The sequence below is a fragment of the Tursiops truncatus genome, chromosome 9 (genome assembly GCF_011762595.2).
Source record: "Tursiops truncatus isolate mTurTru1 chromosome 9, mTurTru1.mat.Y, whole genome shotgun sequence".
Taxonomy (NCBI): Eukaryota; Metazoa; Chordata; class Mammalia; order Artiodactyla; family Delphinidae; genus Tursiops; species Tursiops truncatus.
Genome location: NC_047042.1, coordinates 89,341,114 through 89,363,645, shown reverse-complemented (window position 1 = coordinate 89,363,645; position 22,532 = coordinate 89,341,114). Strand labels below are relative to the sequence as shown.

General features: G+C 39.1%; 1 protein-coding gene and 1 long non-coding RNA gene across 7 annotated transcripts in view; one reads left to right on the top strand and one right to left on the bottom strand.

The window, feature by feature from the left end:
* Positions 1 to 18,950, top strand: part of PTN (pleiotrophin) — a 97,393-nt gene extending 78,443 nt beyond the window's left edge. For 4 of the 5 annotated variants that reach the window (XM_019950211.3, XM_073809972.1, XM_073809971.1 and 1 more), the window contains one exon: positions 18,202 to 18,950. In XM_019950211.3, the coding sequence (XP_019805770.1) occupies positions 18,202 to 18,257 (56 nt within the window). In that variant the 3' untranslated portion in view covers positions 18,258 to 18,950. The remainder of the gene's footprint in view (positions 1 to 18,201) is intronic. The other variant, XM_073809970.1, reaches the window with a different exon arrangement.
* LOC101339567 (uncharacterized) overlaps positions 1 to 22,532 on the bottom strand; it is a 30,332-nt gene that overhangs the window by 3,579 nt on the left and 4,221 nt on the right. Inside the window, exons 2-5 of one of the 2 annotated variants that reach the window (XR_002179503.3) lie at positions 21,700 to 21,726; positions 17,583 to 17,699; positions 10,191 to 10,366; positions 9,269 to 9,440 (exon numbers count right to left, since the gene is read on the bottom strand). This is a non-coding gene — a long non-coding RNA (uncharacterized lncRNA). The remainder of the gene's footprint in view (positions 1 to 9,268; positions 9,441 to 10,190; positions 10,367 to 17,582; positions 17,700 to 21,699; positions 21,727 to 22,532) is intronic. The other variant, XR_004528185.2, reaches the window with a different exon arrangement.

Genomic DNA, 22,532 nt, shown 5'->3' with positions numbered 1-22,532 from the left:
AAATAAACAACTTAGCAAAACAGGCCAATTAAGACAGCTGCATGGTGACTATATATTTCAAGCCCTAAATCAGGACTACATCCTGACAAGTATGGACAAACTTAGAAAGATCAAGAGGCTGAAAATGAAAAATCAAGGCTCTCCTAGATTATCAACATATATAGTTTTCATGAAATCAGTTAAATTATTTTATATTTTTTCCTTTTTCTACCACATAACTTGATAGGCGCTGTATTTCTAATATTTTTCTCAGAGCCTTCATATTTGTTTAGTTAGATTAGCTTACCATCTACATTTATCATGGAATTTCAGAATTACACAGAGCTATCTTTCTATCCATTCCCAGACAGTCAGACTCTGCTCTCATGCTGGAGAAAGTAAACCAAACCAATTATCACGGCCATGGTTTCATACGAATAGAATCCCAGCTGAGGGAAGACAAAGAGGTGTTAAACTCTTTTATTTCATTGTTGTATGGGCTGAGTTATTTCCCCCAAAATTCAAATGTTGAAGTCCTAACCCACAGCACCTCAGAATGTGACTGTATGTGGAGATAGAGCCTTTAAAGAGGAGATTAGAGTTAAATGAAGTCATACGGGTGGGCCTATTCCAATATGACTGGCATATAAGAAGAGGAGATTAGGACACATACGGACACACAAGGAAGACCATGTGAAGACACAGGGAGAAGACAGCCATCTACAAGCCAGTGAGCAAGGCCTCAGAAGAAATCAGCCCTGCTGACATCTCGATTTTGGACTTCTAGCCTCCAGAACTGTGAGAAAATCAATTTCTATTATTTAAGCCACGTACTCTTTGGTTCGGTGTATGGCAGCCCTAGCAAATGAATACAGTGGGCCTCAGTGAACTCTGCATTAAAATATCTCCTTGGCCTTTGCTCATTTTTGATTCTAAAATGGACCTGAAAATTCATACGAGCTAGATTAATTATAAGGAGAAACTCAGAAAAATGAAGATGAAATCCATAATAAATGAATATAAGAATATCCCCAGAAACTGGGGAGGATTGGCTGACTTGCCACTGATGGTCAGGAAGGACCCCTTTCACAGGCCTCACTCTTTTAGCCTCTGATGAGGTGGTCCATAGAAATGGTTACCTCCAACTTCAGGATGGCTAGAAGCAGGGTGGACCTGCAGGTGAATGTCTAGGATTCAGGCTGCTCTTTCCAGAGCATGGAAGCCTCTGCTGATTGTAGTGCATATTTGGAAGGCATGACGTGGGGCTAGGGTCAGTGCACTGAGTTCGTGTGCCAGCTGTACAAATGTCACTCATCTGGAGGCAACTATACAGATCTAATGGAAATCAGTGGCCTTATCTATTCAGTGAGATAGTCCCCAAAGTGGAAGAACTAACAGATACAGTTTTCAAAGTAATTGATTTTTAACCTAGTCAGAGAACCAACATCTTCAGCATAAATATAGAGTGGGAAAAGAAAAGGGATTGAAGACGTCTCTATGTTTCAGTCCAGTGGTTCTCAACCTGGGCTGCACACACAATTTTCTATGGGAACTTATAAAAGTCCCAGTACCCAAGTATAACCCAGACCAACTAAATCAGCATCAGTCATTTTGAAAATTAAAATGTTCTTTAGGAGATTTCAGTGTCAACTAAAATTGAGACTTACTGCTCTAGTGTGAAATTCATAGACACACACACACACACACACACAAGCACACATGCCATCCTTGTTCTCTCCTGCGGTGAGAGAAACTGCAGCTTAATGGATGGGGAGGAAAAAAATGGGATCGTGATTAAGCAGGTGGTGGCTGATGGTGGGGCTGGGTGAACATGGAGAATGTTGAAAAGCTTGGAATATATCGGACAAAATGGGAACGTGATTAAAAAAGACTCCTCAGGATATTTGATAAACACATTAAGTGTAGCTCCTTTTTAATTGGACTGGTAAATAGTTCACCGTTTTACATTTCCCATTTAGTGATATGTAATGAAGGTTAAAAGTCTGATTCAGGCTTGAAAAATAGTGGTAAAAATATTTCAAGCGTGTAGACAGTCTGTAATTTTTTATGTCAAAAATTAAGGTAGATAATTAATTGAAAATGGAATTACCCTGAGGTCTGTATTTCACAACATTACCAGTTATGCATTTCGTAGGTCATTAAAATGTACTCTTCTTTTTGTGCATAACATACCTTTGTTAAAACTAACCTTTTCCCTCTCAACAGTGGAGGGTTCTATGAATCCTGTTTTGGCACCAGGAACTCTGCACAAAGAATATCTTATCCTACGAGTTGAGCTAGGGAGACATGTCAGATAGAAGATTTTCTTAATGGGATTCACTCACACTTTCCATGACATATGTTTCCTGGTTTAAGTAAAATGTAACAGGTGGCATGTGTGGGTTTCATATATATTTATACCATTTTTCTCAAATAATCATGAATGGATATTACAGCTTTCCCTGTGTGAACTTCTGCACTTAAGATAGCTCCTTTATTTCTGATCAATGGAAAAACAAGTAATAAGATGGAATCTCTATTATGATTAGTATTGTTCTGTTTCTAATCTCACGCTTTGCTTTAAGTGTTTTACATATATTATCTCATAAAAATTCCATATTTCCTTGCAAGTAAATAGTGGTATGAAGGAAACTGAGGAACCCTGGTTAATTTATTCAATATTTGCCCAGGGTTACGTCTCTAATAAATGACAGAGTCCACATTTGGTTGACTCTAAATTCATGTTCTCTTTTATACCCTGCAGATTTCTCACTTAATCTCATATGAGTATAAGGTAACCTCCATGAGTTTATTTTCCTTTGAAAGAGGAGAAGGTGAGGTTTGTAAAGCCCAGTACTGACGTGCAGGATGATGCCCAAATGGAAGAAGACAATTTCTAGGACATTATTTCTAAAACTGTTATGAAAGACATCTCCCAGAGCATAAGTTTCAGGAGGATGGGGACCTGGTCTATTTTGTTCTCCACTGTATCCCTTTTGCTTAGAACACGGAGCAGCACATAGTTAAGTGCTGAATAAATATTTGTAAAATAAATAAATGCTAAAAGAGGAGAAAAAGGTTTTGTACACTAGATCCACCAAAGACTGGTGGAAGCTGTAGTAAAGAAGTCATTTAAGCAAATTTTTCTCAAAGTTATACAATAATAAATTAGTTTCTTCCTTTATTCAGGAAAGAATAAGTCATCAATGCTTTCTCCTATTTTAGCTCAGGACATGAAAAAGACAGAGGGAGGTAGGGAACCCGCTAATTTTGACTCGGGCACTGTCATAGGCACTCCTCATCATTTAATTTATTTTATTTTATTATTTCTTTTATTGGGATATAGTTGTTTTACAATGTTGTGTTAGTTTCTACTGTACAGCGAAGTGGAGTTCTCTGTGCTATACAGTGGGTTCTCATTAGGGATCTATTTTATACGTCTTAGTGCATATATGTCAATCCCAATCTCCCAATTCATCCCACCCCTCCTTCACCCCTTTGTGTCCATACGTTTATTCTTTACTTCTGTGTCTCTATTTCCTCCTTGCAAACCAGTTCATCTGTACCATTCTTCTAGATTCCACATATATGCGTTAATATACGATATTTGTTTTTCTCTTTCTGACTTACTTCACTCTGAAGGCCAGTCTCAAGGTCCATCCACGTCTCTACAAATCACCCAATTTCTTTCCTTTTTACCTCATCAGTTAATTTAACTTGAAGCTTAATTTAAGCTTCAAAGCAACACTATGTAGTGTATTTTATTTATCCTACTTTATATATAAGAAAACACAGGCTCAGAGAGGTTAAGCAACTTGCCCGAGGTTTCACAGCTTGTAAGTGTTGAAACCAGGATTCAAATTCAAAGTCAGACTGACTCAGAAGACCCACTGCCTTTTCAATCGCACCGTGCTGCCACTAGGTTTTACAAACTCATGAAACTCTGGTAGTATTAGATAAATCTCAATTCCTAGACTCATTACATGGTAGAGCATCTGGGGACCTTGCCTGTGATTGATGGGACCCTCATGTAACAAGTGAGGACAAAAAAAATCAGTGATTCATCCAAGTCCCCCTATTGTTGAGTAGCAGAATCAGTTCCAGGCTTTGTGCTCTTTTGACATCATTATTCTGCCTTTTTAAACCCAGTCACCGACCTTATAGCTAGCATGTACCTTTTTTTCGCCACACATCATTATCCTTCTCATGAAACACATCATCAGGTTCTGGGATTTTTTTGTCTGTTTTTTTTTGTTGTTTTATAAAACTCTTTTGCTCAGTTACTGGCCTCTTGTTTTGGGAAATGGTAGTGGATCAATATGCAAACTGCATGATTTTCAGTGTGAAAAACATGCTTTTTAAATTTTAGAATGGAATAGAAAGATGTTGGTAAGGCTGTGACAACCCAGCATGAAATTGAGGAAAGATGGGACAACATCCCCCTTGGGGGATAATCGTTGTGACTTGATTATTAACAAGGCTAAAAGATTAAAAGACTTGCTTGGGGAGAGGAGAGAACTGACGCATGGACACAGGGGGAGAGGGGGAGGGTGGGATGAATTGGGAGATTAGTTTTGACATAAATACACTACCATGTGTAAAACAGATAGCTAGTGGGAACCTGCAGTATAGCACAGGGAGCTCAGCTCAGTACTCTGTGATGACCTATATGGACGGGATGGTGGGGGGGGAATGGGAGGGAGGTCCAAGAGGGAGGGGAGATATGTATACATAGAGCTGATTCATTTCATCGTATAGCAGAAACTAACACAACATTGTAAAACAATTATACTCCAATTAAAATAAAATAAAGTACTGGGAAACAGAAAAGACATGCTTGGGGAGAGGAGGCGCTTAATATCTAGAATTGCCATCTAAACTTTGGGAAATTACTAAATATCTCACTTGCTTTGGTTAAAAATTGTCTTAAAATTCATTACACTCCATTCTAACAGCATTACCTTTTGAGGTAAAGAAGTGGTCCTTCCTATGGCTGTGTCAATATTGTACAAACTCTATTCTCTAGCCTTGGTCCACACTTTCAGTGATACCAGATATCAGTTTGGAAATCCTTATCTAAAGGTTCTCTTGTGTTGGAATCCCACTTAATCTGAAGAGAGGTTTTAGCCTTTCACTTCTATATTATATACACAGAAGAAGGGAGACTACTGATATTCTAATGTAGACATAAGAATTGAAAGATGCAAAATTGGAATGTAGATTTCCTGGGGATGGGGACAGATTGCTCTGGGGAAGGTCATTGATTGACTGAAAGGTTACAACTGGAATTTGCTTAATTGCTGCCAGAATCCGGCAGGGAGAAATTGGTGAGCAATTGTGTGGGCTCTTGAGATTTTAATTTCTTAGGAAAAGAGATTGAGAGCATTAATTTAAATTTTTCATTAAGAAAATCCCGTACCTGTCAGAGTTTTTAGCCGCAGCAAGATCTTTTCTAACTAATGAAGCAGAAAGGGGTTGATTGAAGAGTATTATATCGCTCACAGAATCTCTACAAGGGCCAGAGGATTTGACTTGGATCCATCAATACAGCAGAGAAGGCAAAAGATTCAAGAGAAATGTCTAATCACACCATACGTGACTGATATAGCAGAGACCCTCTTGCTGAAATTACCCACTGCTCAGCACATATAATACTAAGAATTGGACACTGGAAACTTCACCTTCCCTGTACCGCTAAAACCAGACACGTCCACCTCTTTTCTTGCCAAAATGTCCAATATCCCCAAATTTGGCCTTATTTTCTACTTGTTCACTTCTCCCTCTAAGACTCATTTAAGAGTGCCTGCATGGTAGAAAGTAGGTCACATATAAAATTCTGTTGTAAGAGCGTCTGGGAAATGTCTATAACTTTCCAAACTCTGCCTGTAAGTATGAGAAGAGAAGCTGAAAGGGATTTGAATTGCTCTTTAGTAAGTGATCCTTCAGGGAGTATGTGTTGGAGTATATCATCAGACCTACCCCTCTCTCCTGTGGGGCTAGAAGAGGCACTGATGACATTTCTTGGAGAGAAAGCTGCCCGGAGTAATCATATTGGACCAGTTGAGTACCCAGCTGTAGAGAGAGTTAGGTCTTTCCTTCTTGGAACCACCAGTCATTCTTTGTTGAGTCATTTCAGTCTTTTCAGTTTGAAAATAATGCACAGGAATAACTGAGCTGTGGCCAGTCTGGGCTGACAGTGCTATATCAAAGATCAGAGCAGAGAACCCTTCGGAGGGCAAATAACTGTTCTCCAAGCCACAAGTGTTTCTCAGTGGTCCCCCTGGAGGATGGACTCACTGTAGAATTAGAAGATGGCCGAGCTGAATGGGACTCAGGATGGGCCCTTCTGTGGGGAAGCTGTGGTCCTGCAGGCAGTGCTGTCTGTGGGAGCAGGTACAGCCCAGGGGAGCGGGCTGCTGGTAGCGATCACCAGAGTGCAGAGTCAAAGATGAGGCCCAGGTGGGGGCTTGTGTGGAAGGCACCTAGGTGAACTGAGATTTTTCCTATAGGTGCCACAAATGATACAGGCTAATGATCATCTTGGACCGTTCTAGAATCTTGAGCTATCATTGACCTGGAAATTATTAGTTGCTTTATAAACAAGATACATAAATACTGTGAAGTATTGTGAAACTCCTTTTGATACTGACAGGCCAGCTTGGCATATATCTGCTTCCAAGTTTGCCTGACAGAAGGGTATTCACAAATGGTTTCTGGGGTGGGCAGAGGGAGAAGCACATGGATGGACGTCTGTGCACAGGTGGTCCAGGCAACAGTGTTAATCCCTCTTGCTGTCCTGTCCACCAATTCATGCTCTGCTGGTACCAAGTCCTTGTTAAACTTGCCTGCTCTCGATAACCCTAATTCCTTTTAGTTCTTCCCAGCTATTTCTAGAAGTTTTGCCATGTCGCTGCTCTCTCTTTTTGGATGATTTCCTAGCCCTCTCAGGTTTGGCAATTCATCTTTGAAGATCAAAAGGACAGCAACCATTTAAGTGTGAGATTCAGCTGTGTGCAGGACACAGCGTTTAGCAACTGATCATTAAATGGGAAAGGGGGTCAGTAAAGTGATATTCCCAGCATTCTCAATTCTCTCCCGCTAAGTAGATTCTTTTGTTAGTTCTTTTAAAGATAAAAGATGCTCCCCAACATTTCTTTCTATTTTCTGGGCTCTGACATCCCTTGGGAATGAGCATGCAGCCCTCTGTGGATGAGCTTTGCTAGGCTGAGAGACTTTTAACTGTGCTGAGAGAGGTGAAGGCACAGAATCCCACTGTAGGCCAGCCTGGAACGCACTCCCTCCCCTCTAAGACCCCTGATGGGGTTGATGGCTGCTGCCCTTGCGTTTGACCAGAAAGAGGCAGCCTGGGGCATCTTATGGGGATTTTGTTCTTTTTGATCAGAGGGAAACACTCTTATTCAGTTTGGCCTCAAGGTTTTCATTTCTTTTTTATTCTGCTTGTGGAAATCTTTGAATGTCTATTTTATTTCCCATCCATGATACTGTTCTTGAAGTGAGAAAATCTAATTCTGCAACTTTCTTATTAGAATATCTGTTTTGTCTTCTGTAAACTAAAGTCTTCAATGAATATCTCATAGCACTATTGTAAAGATGAAGTCATTTATGTAAAAATGCCTGATAAATGTGCAATATTTTTCAGACTGTTTCCTTCCTTCCAAATGGATTTCTTGAGGTGGGCGTTTCCCTCAGCAGCTTTTCAGGCAAAAGAATTATGGTGATTACAATGATAGTAATTATAGTTAATATTTCATGAGAGCCTAGTAGGTTTTGATTATAGCTGGGTACATTGCTCATACACTGTGTCATTGAATATTCACAAAAACTCTGTGAAACAGTTACTATGATCATCCCCAATTTTATGTATAAGGAAACTATGGCTTAGAGAAGTGAGATGCCTAGCGTAAGGTGATACAGCTAATAGGCAGAGGAGCCAGGACTTAAATACAAGGCAGCCTGACTCTAGATCTCCTGCATTATGTACAGCTCCTACCCCTGTATCTATTCAACATGGGCATCTCAGTTTCTTAACTAAGAAAGGTAATGAATTTCAGACCCACTTATTCTTCCTAAAATCCCTCTTTTATCCTCACTTCCACCAGCAACAGAATCAGATCCTGGCTCGTTAGCAGGACGTGATCATCCAGTTTGGCCCCTGCTGGATCCTTGTTCCTGGCGTTGCCCGTATACTCTGCCTCAGCCACATCAAACTCCCAGCGACGGCCGAACGGGCCATGAACTCTTAGATGTCCATTTCTCTGCACCTATGGTTGCAGAAACCTGGAACTTGTTCTCCTTCTTCTATACTTCATACATTTCATTCTGTAAAACCCAGCTCGTTCATTGAGCAAGTATTTATGGAGTGGGTTCTATAGGCTAGAGTTAGCACCAGGGATAAATCAGTGACCTATATGGACCTATAGTGCAATAGGAAAATCAGGAGGATAAATTCCAATGTACTGCTCAGAGTACAAAGGCTATGAAAGAGAGCAGCATGCTGTCCTTTGGCATTGTTTCCAATTTATTCATTTATTTATAAAATCTATTAAGAGCCTACAGTGGTAAAGGTTGTATGTTAGGTGCTACTGATATTAAACAAGTTTCCTTCCCTCTTACTGCTATGTTCTAGTGGTGGTGGTGGGTAGATGATAGTGACCAAAATAAATAACTAGTAATTAAAATTAGAACTACATATTAGAGTAAGTGGTCTTAAAATCTAAAGAGCCAACTGTCAGAGTGACCAAAAGGGAAGGGGGCTAAGTTAGACAGAGTAACTGGGGAAAGCTCCTTTGAGAGGTAACTTTTGAACTTGGACTTGAAGACATAGAGCAGCTAGCCATACTAATGTTCTAAATGAAACAAGGGGAAGTTCAAAGTCCTGAGGCCAAAAAGAGCTTGTTTTGTTCAAGGATTAGAAAAGAGATCAATATGAGACTTGCCAGACTGCCCTTCCCGAGCCTTGAGTCGCTGCCTTTTCTCCGAGGGCTGGCTCCTCTGATAAGACTTTCATCCCTGCCTCTGCCGTGAGTGCATGTCTGCCTTGCCCTACCCTGAACCTCCTGAGGTCAGGAGCCACAACCCATGCCCCTTTGCAAGTTACCACATCTCATGTCCCTAGTCCCTGAGAGGAGCTCAACGTATAGTACCGACTTGATGAATGAATGATGTGTCCAACTAAACTGTCCTGGTCTGGCTCGCTAGAGCACATCATTCATTCATTGGCTGCCCAAAAATGCATAGAGAAATCACAGTTAAAGCACAGGACACTCACCCGGAAGAAGAGTCACCTGGGTGTTTTACTCCCATCCTTATTAAAAAATTTTTGTTTCTAATGGCTGGGACAGACGTGAGGACCAGGAACTATAAATGTTTGTAGAGTTTACTTCATGCTGTGTGTCTGCTTCCATCTCCCTTGGCAAATTCCATGCTCAGAGGCTCATTAGCTGTGCACACACAAAACAGCTATGTAATAATTAGCATCAAGGAAGGCTGCAACAGAACAATGTTTGCACTAATTAGATACTGGGTTGAGAGACCTTCTTTTTATTTCCCCCTGAAGCTTCTGCATTCCTCCTTTCTAACTTTTGCTTTGTGTTTTAGGTTTTAGCTATTATCATCAGCATTTCTTGAGCATCACAAAAGTAGTTGCTATTTATTGAGTATTTACAACGTGACAGGCACTATGCTAAGCCCTTAGCATGCATTGTCTCACTTGGTCCCCACCAAAGCCCCAAGGAGTTTGGTTCGCATTTTACAAAGGAGGACACTAAGGTTGCAACTTGCACAAGGTCACTAGCCAGTGAGGGGTCAGGCTTGAACTTAAAGTCAGGACTGTGTCCAGAGTTCTTTTCTATTATACCAGTTCTTCCTAAACTGAGTGCCTCCTATGGGATCTCTTTGGGTATTGTAAAATAAATGAATAGTTTTGGTTTCTGTTTTAACGATAATTCTAAAACATCGGTATAAGCGTGTTTGGGGTCATTTACGATTGAGTCATGTCAGATAATTTTTGACTCAAGCTTGTCTTTGTGTAATGATTGGATGGGAGCAAATGATAACTTTTAGTGCTGCAATTCTCAAGCTGGGGTCCTCTAAAGGGGTTGAGTTCCTCCAGAGTAAGACACAGCAGTGCAATGCACCCTGTTACACTCAGTGGCCTCCAAGGCTTGACCCAGGGCTGGATTCAGGGCTACCTTCTCTCCACTGTGAGATTCGTAGAGATGCTGGTGCTTCCCCAGGATCCATGGCGCCGGTGTCCTGGTGACAAGTGCTGCTAGCAGAGATAACTCTGCACGCTCTCCGTGACTCCAGCCAGCTCGGTCCTGATGCAAAGCCTTCAGGAACCTACAGGGAAATCGAAGCGGGCTGGCTGTTGCTCAGCGCACAGACAGGGAAGAGAAAAGAAGACTTTTTCAGGAGGAAAGAACAGTATCTGTAGAGAGCTCATCAGAAATCCAGAGAGCAGGGAGCAGGTAAACATTTTTCTGGTGTCCTCCTTCTGGGTCACACAGGGGGCAAGGCCCAGAGCTCTTTGCCGCAGGCTCACGCGTTCACAGCACTCGCTTTCGCAAGGCAAAAATAATTGCAGGAATTATTTTCATTCCACAGAAAACAGGACAACTTTATTTTCAGGTCTTTGCCCAGATGCACAAGAGTAATAAATTAAGCTGCTGTGAAGGCTGCTGTCTAAAAAAATGTAGAGAAGTCGACAGGAATCTCCTCAGATCTAACCGCTGCTGCTGCTGTAGACAGGGCGTTGGGTGGATGGGGGTGGAAGGAATCAAGTAATGGGGAAACGTAGCTCACCTGCTGGAAATCTGCAGGCCAAGGGTGGAGACGGGTGAGTGGATTAATGCAGAGAGCATTGTGAAACCATTAATGAGCATCAAGTCCTAGATTGTGCAGTGCCAAAGTCACATATTCAAATGATGTTATTTAAAATGTGGGGAACCGATTTTTTTAAAACATAAGAATAAACACGTATACTTTGCATCTCTACAGCTAATGAGGGTGATCCGAAGGATATACAAAAATGAAAACTAGTGTGAAGTCTAGTTCACTGCTGTAACAAAGTACCGTAAACAACAGAAATTAATTTTTTCACAGTTCTGGAGGCTAGAAGTCTGAGATCAAGGTTTCAGGAGGGTTGGTTCCATCTGAACGCCATGAGGGAAGGGTCTATTCCAGGCCTCTTTTCTTGGTTCATAGATGGCTGTCCTCTCCCTGTGCCTTCACATCGTTTTCCCTCTGTGCATATCTGTGTCCAAATTTCCTTAGGGCCCACTCCAATGACCTCATTTTAACTGAATTACCTCTGTAAAGACCCTTGTCTCCAAATATGTTCACACTCTGAGGTATCGGGGTTAGGAATTTAACATGAATTTTTGAGGGGGACATAATTCAGCCCATAATGACTGATTCATATATATATATAAATATATATAAATAAATATATAAAATATATAATATAATTTATATTTATAATATAAATATATAAAATATATAATATAATTTATATAAATATATAATTTAAATATATAAATATATAATTTACATATATTTATAATATAATATATAATATAATTATATATATATAAATATAATATATAATATATATATAAATATAATATATTTATATATTATAAATATATAAATATGATTATATAAATATAATTTATATAAATATATAAATATATAAAATATATATATAATATATATATAAAACAACTGATTCTTTTATATATATATATATATACACATACCAAAAAATTTCATTTGAGAGTGAATAAAAAATGATTTATTGAGCTGTACTTACCGAGCTTTTAAATATTCTAGAGTTCAAGCTTTTCCCCTTTTTCATAAATCATAATTTGAGTTTCCAGTAACACCAGTTATATAATATTAAACATCAGATATGGTAATAGAAAAATAACGATGTGCTAAGTGGGAATTACTTATTGTTTATAATGATACATTTCATTTCTGACTTGGGCTACAATATGAATTTTAATATTTGTATAATAAGGTAAATTTTCTACCTATGCCTTCATTATTGCAGAAACAAGCTTTTAAACATTTAAATATCATATTAGAAATAAGCGGTCTTCTTTTCTGCTTCTAATGTAGAAGAAGGCAGTTAATCTGTGTGTGGGGAAGTCACTGTCAAGAAGTGTAAGGTGTTGAGAGTGGCCTAGGACTGAAGAAGGGGCAGATGCTTTGCTGAACAGAAGAAACCTACACATTCATTCCCCCATCTAAGGCTGTGTGTGTGTGTGTGTGTGTGTGTGTGAGAGAGAGAGAGAGAGAGAGAGAGAGAGGGAGGGGGAGAGAGAGAGAGAGAGAGAGAGAGAGAGAGAGAGAGCGAGGGAGAGATAGACGTGGATTTAATTATATCACTCTATTCTAGCTTCTAGAGTTCTGCAAAGTAGCTGGGAGGCGTGGGACGGAGTTAGGGCCAGCAGTATCACCAAGCATGACAGCACATACATACCCCGAGTGTCTAACACGGGTATCAGATTTGCGTGCTATTGTACCCGCAAATATACGGGCATAATCATAACCTACATTCCCAAAGCTACCTATGTAAAATCACACATTGTTTGAAGAGTTTCACTCGCTTTAGCTATATTTGCCTCTCTTCAATGTTATTTAGCACTTAAAAACCTTTTTTTTTGGCCAAAGCTGAAAAAGACAAAATTTAGCAGCCGAAAGCGAATGCAAACACACACACACACATGCGTGTGCGCATACACACACACACACGCACAGAGCTTTTTGTTTTCCTTCTGTAACTATCTACAAGTGAGAAAGCCCTGGATTAAAGGATGTACAGATGAAGCAACTCTGATTCCTTTCTTCACTGATCTTCTCTCTTGTGAATTCAGAGGAAAAATCCACAAAAATGTTCCGTTGTTTTTACGTTTTCAAACACATGAATAGGTGTAGCTGATACATAAGGACAATGTGAATGTGCTGAGCTCAAAAGAGGGGTTTGACTTGGTGACTCTCTACCTGGTACACACATGCACATAGGTCAGATCAGGGAGTAACCCTATCACACTCATGTCTACTGTATAAAGGAAGCACGTCCTAGAGATGATTCCTTCCTAGATGGGTTGGAGAAGCCAATAGTTATCCCAACGTTTTCCTTCAAAGAAAAGGAAACGGAGAGACAAGAGGGAAAGAGGCTGAAAAGAGGAGTCTCTGGGTGAAGGGAGAAGGGCTTCATCTACTGATCCAGCGAGAGTTGCTTTGGAAAATAACTGACATGCTTAGGGACTTTTACTAAGCTTGCTTTGGGTGGTTGACGGAATAATTTCCTCACCGCCACGAAATCTTCCGTTAGGTCCACATTAACCCACTGCTGCTCTCATGGCTGAACTTGCTGTTTGGAGGCTGTGCAGTTAAGTGCCGAGTCACCTCTCTAAGTAAATGGGGGCAGAACAGAGGTTCCTCAGAGAGTCCAGACATATTTTGTTTGTGTCTAGGCACAGATGTATACTATTTTTTATGCACATCTACTTGATGTCAGAAAGCAAACATGTGTAGAAGGGCAGATAATTGGGAGGGAGTTGTTGGTATTGTTATGAAGTAGAATTGATGAGCAGAAAGGAAGGTGGGCAGTGAGGGAAGGAACAGCTGTCAGCACGTGGGCAGCACTGAGTAGCAGCCGCATGCAGGTGGATATGTATGTATAGAGGTAGGTATGTATTCCATACCTAATCCCAGAAGTAAATGCATCGAGTCCCTAAAAGAGGAAATGAAGCGAGTGACATTACAGAATAAGAAATCGAAGAGGAAACAACAAATCATGACACAGATGCTGGACCGAACCATATCCGAGAATAATATCTTAAGAACAAAAATCTAAGAGATTATGCTTTTGATTTTTAAATATCTAGAAAGTTCTTCCTGTATCGTGCCACTTAGTATCGGGAAGTTTAATGAATGGTGCCGTGCCGGGAAGCCAAGCCGTCTAGTGCCTGGGTCCCTGGTGGGCCACTGAGCTGTGCATTTGCAAGTCAGCAAGCCTCGTTGTCAGTTCTGAGACACAGCTGGCATGGCGCAAGGAATCAGATATTTCCAGGTGACTAGGCAGCTAATTCTTAAATACAGGTGAGTTCCTTTAAATAGGTTCATGAAGCATTAAAAGGGTGTTGGTGGTCTCCAGATTTTGGACTGACTTACACTGCGATGTTACTGTTTGTCAGTAATCGGATCCCTTTCCTTCACTCAGTTTTCGTGATTTATTGGATGAGTCGCCGCAGGTCAGCTCTAGGGCTTTCCACGGCGCGCCTCCCGCTGTCCCTGTCTGCTGCTAATTCTTGACCTCTGAATCTTCAGTGTCCGTTTCTGCGTGTTCATAGCTTCCTCATATAGGAATTCTACCTCTTAGAAGGTACAGATCTCTTTTTCCTAGTCTAATCAATAGTTCCTCCCATCGATTTAATGACCCAAAGCCATTTTATTTGAATCAGTGGCAAAGAGAGGTTGACTCAGTTAAAATTCAAGCGCCCCTCAAATCTTTTCATCTCTTAATTTTCTTTTTATGTTTTCTGTCTACCCCATAGGTCATGTGAAAGAAAGAAATCAAACCAAGACATTCTCCTCAGAAAATGAGATTAGCTTATCCCAGAATTTTCAACTCTTCTGCTTCATAGAATAACATTTCCTCTCAAGGTGTTCAAAAAAATCTTTAAACTGATGTCTTTCAATGCTCACTCACAACCTTATTTCTTCCATATTTCCCTAATATTGGATATGGGAGTGGGTGTTTACTTGTACCATGCACATGGCAATCCTATTTCTAAAAGGGCCTGTGAATAGATGGAAAAGAGATGATGCATCCTGTTTGATTATTTGCCTTTTGAGAACGAGTTTGCTGTGATCGACTCATATAGGTTGCTGATAAAAATTTAAACTGGTACTTCCTTTCAAGAAAGAAATATGCCAGTATATACCTAGAGCTTTAAAAACATTCTGCCCTTAGATCAAGTAGATCCTCTTCTAATAATTTATACTAAGGCAGAATTTTAACATACAATGATTCGTCTGTAAAAGCACACATTGCACCATTATTCATAATAACAGAAAGTGGGGACACGCCAACTGAGCAGCAAAAGAAGAAAGGTTACAAAAAATAAGGGTGGGCATGTCATAAAGGAATACTACTTGGTCATGTTTCAAAGTACATGCAGTGGCATGAAAACGAATACAGTAGAACTTTTAGTATAATATACTTTATCAACTGTCAGTATGTTCCTAGTTTAAACTATATATTACATATATTTATAGAAAGGAAACATAAATAGAACCTGTTGCTAAAAGTGTTATCTCTATATTGTGAAACCATGGGTAATTTCTTTACCATATGTTTCTTTATTTTCTATATAAGCTGGTATTACTTTTTTTTTTTTTTTTTTTTTAATTGCTGTACGCGGGCCTCTCACTGTTGTGGCCTCTCCCATTGCGGAGCACAGGTTCCGGACGCGCAGGCCCAGCGGCCATGGCTCACGGGCCCAGCCGCTCCGCGGCATGTGGGATCTTCCCGGACCGAGGCACGAACCCGTGTCCCCTGCATCGGCAGGCGGACTCTCAACCACTGCGCCGCCAGGGAAGCCCTAAGTTCTTTGTTGATCATAGATTCCATGATACCATTTAAAAACCCTCATGTAGACAGGATAAAGCTTGAGAGGATGTTCACAAGTTTTTAGACCACAGAGACAAGTAGTGACAAAGCTCATTTTGTTTGTCAGTAAAATGTACGTAAAAGTCACAATGTGAGAAATCAAATTGACCTTATGCAAATACAAACTTCCTTCTTTCCACTACCTTTTACTGGGACTCCTCATTTTTCTATTTATATTGAACCCAGAGTGGACTTAAGGTGTGTAGTGTGTCAAAGGAATGCCATGATGACTTGTCAGTTGCATCAAAAAAATAAATTGATTGATATTATGCAGATTATATGGCAATTGGTTGATTTCTTGGTATTTAGCAAGTTGTTAATTGATGAATATAAAATAAATGTCAGGCTCAGGTAACAGAGAGAGGATATGCTCTTGCCTTTACCAAGGAGAACTGAGGAGAGATTCCCATTCCCAAAGTGTTCCCTGAAATGAACAACCTACATTAGTCAGATCAAATAGTGTTCAATATTCAGAATAACTTTAAGTGTTATGAAATAAAATTTTACAAACACCTGATTGGTATGGGATCCATTTACTTACATATGAAATAGGGACATGCTAGCCAAAATATGCAAATTATTGCCCCAAACATCCACTCTACTGGAGAGCTAGAGGATTATAAATTACTGAGGCTTCCCCAGTAAGGGATCTGGAGAAAATCAGACAAGGGAAATCAAAGTTATATTTCAGTTGTCATCTTAGATTATTCCCTGAGGATGCCATTTTAATATACAGCTGTTACTTCAAATGTCAACCAAAGAGTGGGAATTATTAAATGTTCAGACATTATTTGTCCAGAAATTGAAGAGAAAACCTTCTTTGACCTTAGAGCTATCTTTAAACTTGGAGGTTCTGGTCATCTCACCTTTAATAGGTTAAAAAAAGGGAGACTTTTATGATGACAAGTAAAAATAGAAAGAATAAAAAATTGTTACTTCAGTATGGAGAGGGGAAAATGTGAGGATACACATGAACAAAATGAATGCTTGTGAGCAGCAATTTAGCAAAAGTTTAGCAACTCCTGACCTAGTTGTGTATGTTGCACCCTTGAAGCTTGAGTAAATGAAGTTTAGGACAGTTACTTTGTACAGAAATACTACTTCATCTAATATATGATGGACTTTGGAACTTATCTGAAGAGCTGGTAAGAATGGAAAAAGCTCAAGCTCTATTTAAGTATAAGCTGGGTTTTGTACACCATTTGTGGTTGGTGTCATGTCCCCTCTCATCATAAGCCTTATGACCCTCTTGGACACATGCCCTATGATCTGATGAACAAAGCCCTAATCCCTACTGGCCACTGTTTGCGTCCTGATATTCCTCTGTTGCTTAGCACATTCAATAACCTGCTCAGTGCACATGTCTCGGTGATGACAAAGAGTATTAATCTTACAGAGAAATTAGCTCCTGTTCTTAGTCTATTACACACTAATGATGACTGCTTACCTTTATTTGCACATGTCATTGTGCCATGTTCTGTTCTCAGTGGATTTTATACAACTCATTGAATTTGGATATGAACCCTACGAAGTGGTACTATTCATATGCCCGTTCACAAGTGAGGAACCTGAGACACAGATACACAAATTAACTTTCTCAGAGTCTTATAGTAACTAGTGATGGAGCCAGAATTTAAACTCCAGCAGTCTGGCTCCAGCCCCAAATCCATACATTTCTGCCACTATTGTGGACCAAACGGAGGAAGTATTTTAGCAACATTTAGCAATATCCTTTCGCTCGCTAGCCTGGTGATGCTGACCATTCTTATCTTTGGAGCCAAAGCTGACATGTCCTATTCTATACTGTATTCTCCTGTGCTTAGGAAAAGGGAGATGGCAGATGACTGAATGGCAAATGATAAAGTCTTTTGATTTAAATCCTCATAGTTTTACTCACCTGGTTTAGTCCAGGTTGGTACATTCCACTTGCTTCATCCAAGGCTAGGAGTCTCTGTAGTGTCAAAGCTCCATGTTTGGTGGGTTCAAAGGTGGTCCTTCGTATATGAATAGCTGGCTAAATGTATAAACAGAGGGCAAATCAGGAGTGGAAGCACTTTGAAAATGTTTGTCAGTAAAGAATGCTTATCAACTCTCCATGGAAAGGGAATGTGGGAAGTGAGGGGCTAAGAAATCATTTGTAGCTCTCCATTGAGCAGTGACCTGGCTTATTCTCTCAGAGATGCTGGCTGTGTTTGTATTTTCTAAGTAGGAACCCCAGACAGTATGTTCTTTATCAAATGGGGGCAACCAGTAAGATAACAGGCATTTATATGTGTTCACACAGGGAGGTAAGCTGTATTACTCCTGCCTATGCTCATAGGCATTCTCCTGGCAAAAGCACAAAAGCAGACACACACACACACACACACACACACACACACACACACACACACACACGTACTTTTTCTATGTATCTAATCATTTCATTCCTGGCCATTTACAAGACAAGTGGCTCCCTCCCTCATAGCTTACTAATGCAATGCTTTTTCTTCTCTTTCTTTTATTTTTAATCACAGCAGAATCTAAGAAGAAGAAAAAGGAAGGCAAGAAACAGGAGAAGATGCTGGACTAAAAGACGCCACCTTCCGTGGACCATGAAAAGGACATCAGCAAACAGGATCAGTTAACTATTGCATTTATATCTACCGTAGGCTTTTTATTCAAAAATTATCTATAGCTTAAGTACACAATAGGCAGAAACAAAAAGAAAAGAAAAATTTTGTAGTAGCTTTTTTTAAAATGTATACCATAGTACAACTAGGGCTTATAATAAAGGACTATAATCCTATCTAGAAGGTTGACTTATAGTACATGATAAGTGATAGAAAACTGAGGTAAGTTTTTTGAAGTTATGTGATATTTTACATTTTAAATCTTTTTTTACATTTTTTTTTCTTTTGGCAGCAATTTCAATGTTATGACCATGTAAACTACTTCTCTTGTTAGGTAATTTTTTCACCTAGACTTTTTTTTCCCAATTGAGAAAAATGTCTACTAAACAAAGCAGCAATAAAATATGATCATCCTATTTGAGGAAAATATCTTTTTTTCTGCCAATGGATTTAAAAAAAAATTTAGTCAGAAAAATGAGGGGAGCGGGGTCAGAGCATGTCCTAGTTCAATGTTGACTTGTTTAAAAAGAAAAGCATTAAAACATGAAATTATTTTGCTTTGGCAGAAATATTTGTTTTCTTGATGAAATTATTTTTCCATCTGAGGAAAAAAAAAAGACTAGGAAAATAAATCAAGGTGATGCTGAAAAAAAGATGCTTTTGTGTGCAATAATTTGATATTGTAACCCTTCTCCCTTTGTCACCTACACTCACCCATCCGACCTGTTAGCAGTGAGAATTGATCATACAAGCTAATTAAATCACTCTTGGGCACAAATGTTATATAGATGTAGCTGTAGATGTAGCTCTGTAACTATATATACATTCTAACTTTCTATCAGTATATAGTATGTTAGACTGGTGCTACTGAATGAAACAAAAGTTCCAAAGTAGTCTAGTGTTTGGAAGAACAGAAAAATGCTCTTCTTCTATTGAATAAGTTTGGGCTTGCAGAGTCCAAATCAGTAACACCAGGCAAAATGGTAGCCTGTACTTGGTTTCTATAAGCCAATAATTCTTACTGTATTATCTACTATGTAAGTGCCACGGACTGTCTGTACAACTAACTCCCTTATCTGCTGAGCTCTGAACACAGTTTTTAAGTAAATATTATAAGTCTGTGTTTCCATTATTCAGAGAAATAACCTCTCAGAAGTCAGCTGGGATTAGCCTCAAAGTATTTCTCTTGAAAAAGTCGCCTCTAATTTTAAAGCGATAAGACTCAATGAACAAACACTTATCTACCAAGATAACTGTAAGTCCACTTTCAGAAATGATGGTTTCAATACCTTGGGCTAACCATAAAATAATTACAAACTGGTCTAATGATGCAGCCGAAGTGTCTTCAAAGCTGTAGTATTTTTGCCATCTGGTCAAAGACTCCATGCTTGAGCTAGGCATGTTGGAAGGGTCCATATCTCCCCACTAAGTCAAAGCCAACTGCCAGTGGGGAGCAGAAAAAGGGATGGGCTTCTGGGCACATACATGGAACAGTTTATAGACCGGTGCTTAATAAAAGCAGAGTACCTTGTAAAGTGCAAATGCAGTTCTTTTACAAGTGAACCTTAATAGGAGAAAAGTACTCATGGGGATGGATGGAGGAGGTGAAAGGAAGGCATTATCTTGACTGGGATTTTTTTTGACAGCAAAGACCCTATAAGGACAGGGATGGTGGGAAAGCCTACAGCACATTTTGTCAGCCTCTCACCTAATATTGCTCCTCCATCATCATTCAGCCAAAACAGCAGCCCATGAATCAGTAATGAGCTGAGGTGAACTAGAACAAAACCTCCCAAAGGAAAAAATGGTGCTGTAAATAACCGTGGCATTCCCCCTTTTTTCAGGACATGGCAGGAAGCCAGGGGTTCTGTGCTGTGTGGAGGATGATCCCTAACACGTCACATAATAACTCCCTGATTCTCTGTGAAAGCAAGGCTTGGAATGCTAATCTCCACTGCATAGGGTATGAAATTAAACTTAAATTCTCAAGAATTATTCTACCCCAGCCCCAGCTTTAAACATCTTGCTAAATCTCACTGAAGTCTTGAAAACATAAATACAAAGGATAGACTCCAAAAATCACTGACTCTCACAAATAGGAAAAAAAAGACCATTTTCAGTATTTCATAGAGTGTTCCACCAACTCTCTCCACCCAGTCGATCTGAGTTTTATGAACTTATTCACCCTAGTGTTCTTTAAGCCTGGAGGAAGGAAAAGGAAATGGAAACAAATCAGCTGTGTTTCCTTAAACAACCTTAGACTGAAGACAAGGTTTCCTTCCAATCATCCAGAACAATCCTTCAGTTACCAGACATGTCCTTATTCAATTCAGTGACTGCAGCCTCCACACCTGGACTCGGGTAGACTTTCTAATTTATCCTGATTGTATGAATCCTATCACACTATATTCCTAGTGTGACATCATAATGTCTTGTTAACTTTTAGGAGCAGAACTCCAAATAGAATTTAATGAATGCTCTGAATAGTTATCAAATTCTACTAAACTGTGTGAGTATTAAAAAAAAAGCAAACAACTAAATAATTTCATTTGTGGGTCCTTGACCATAAGAAGCCTTATCTGAGGAAAGAAAAGTTACAGTCCTTTCCGCATTGAGAAAACAGATATTTCTTTAGGAATAAGAGATACATACTTCCTTCCATAATATATAATACTTAGTTCCATATTTCTGAAAGTCTTGTTTCACAACTTCTTTAAATGAAAGACAAAGGTAAATATGCCTTAGGATTCACTGGATGAGGCAATATAAAATACTGTCTTTCACAAACTGAATTATTTTAAAATAGTTCTCAAACATAAAAATTCAAATTTTATCAACATTTAGTCATGGGATTTTCTAATAGAGTGAAGCAAAGGGCTTTCTTCACATTAATCTTCTCCCCAAAATAATAAGGCAGATCAGCATCCTTGGATGTGGAATATCAAAGCATTCAATCTCTCTCTCTCTTTTTTTTTTCTGGCTTGCTTTTAATTTAATTAGTTGAAACCCTTAAGCTTTTAAAAGTGGAATCAATCAGAAAGGGAGAGCTCAGAGAATAATGTCCCAACCCCTCTCATGTCAATTCAAATTTTAGATTCTCCTTTGGAGTAAAACAGGCTCTTCACTGTCTACAAGTTTATTTCTGAGTTACAAAAATTCTCTTCATGTTTTTCCCTATTTTACCATGTTTTTCTCCTGTATTCCCCTATTCAATCTGGGCTGCCAGAGGACACTTTTTCCCTTGTATCTGGAAATTTAAGCAGCAGACAGTAACTGCTCCAGGTTTGTCAAATAGATGCATTTTCAAACTACTTTTCAAAGAAGATATAGAGTCTTGGAATATATTTACACAAGGGGTAAGGTGCATAATGTTATTCTGAGCACTCAACAAGTAATACCTACCTCAAACTTATGTGGACTCTAATTCCCCTAGAAATAAAAGATATGGAACATTTTAATCAGAGAAAAACATACCATGATCTTAGAAATCTACTCCCTCCCGCACTGTTTCTCGTCTTCCCAATCTTTCAATTTTCCAAATAAGGCACCAAAAGTAAAGTAAATGTTCAGCCCTGTTTGGGTCACAAGTAAAATCATGTAATTCAAGAATATTTCAACACAAAGGAATGCAAACTGACATGTGTTTCTTTTTTGGATTTAAAAAGAGAAATAAAGAACAATTAGCTTTCAATGTCTAATTTCTGTAATGTAATTTTTTAAAGGACAAAACCTTAACCAGCAGAACATTTTTTGATATATTTATGTATATATCCATTACAACTACTATATTAAGTTATTCATGGGGTTGGCTAAGGAGTTTATATATCTAGGTTATTGCCACATATTTTCTTTCGTTCTTTGGAAATGTGCCTGGAAGCCATATAATTTCCATTAGGGAATGACAGCATGGAGAATCCTGACATCGTATCCCTAAACTCCTGGGAATGGAGGGATGCCTTGCAGTGTATACAGATATAGTGATTGAGTCCATATACTCAACTTGCTCTTAGTGGAGATACAAATGTTCCATAAAATACACTAATCACAGAGAATCATTTTTCCCTCTGTCTTTTGATTGTCAGATCCATCAAATATAGGAGAAAGAAATCTTCAAGTATCTCAGTTTCTGAGATTCTTGGAGAATTACATGAATACCTCAGTTATTATAAATGACCAACAGATTGACATGTTTGCAATAAATGATACGTTTTAGACTCCTAAGTCCAAACTTGTAT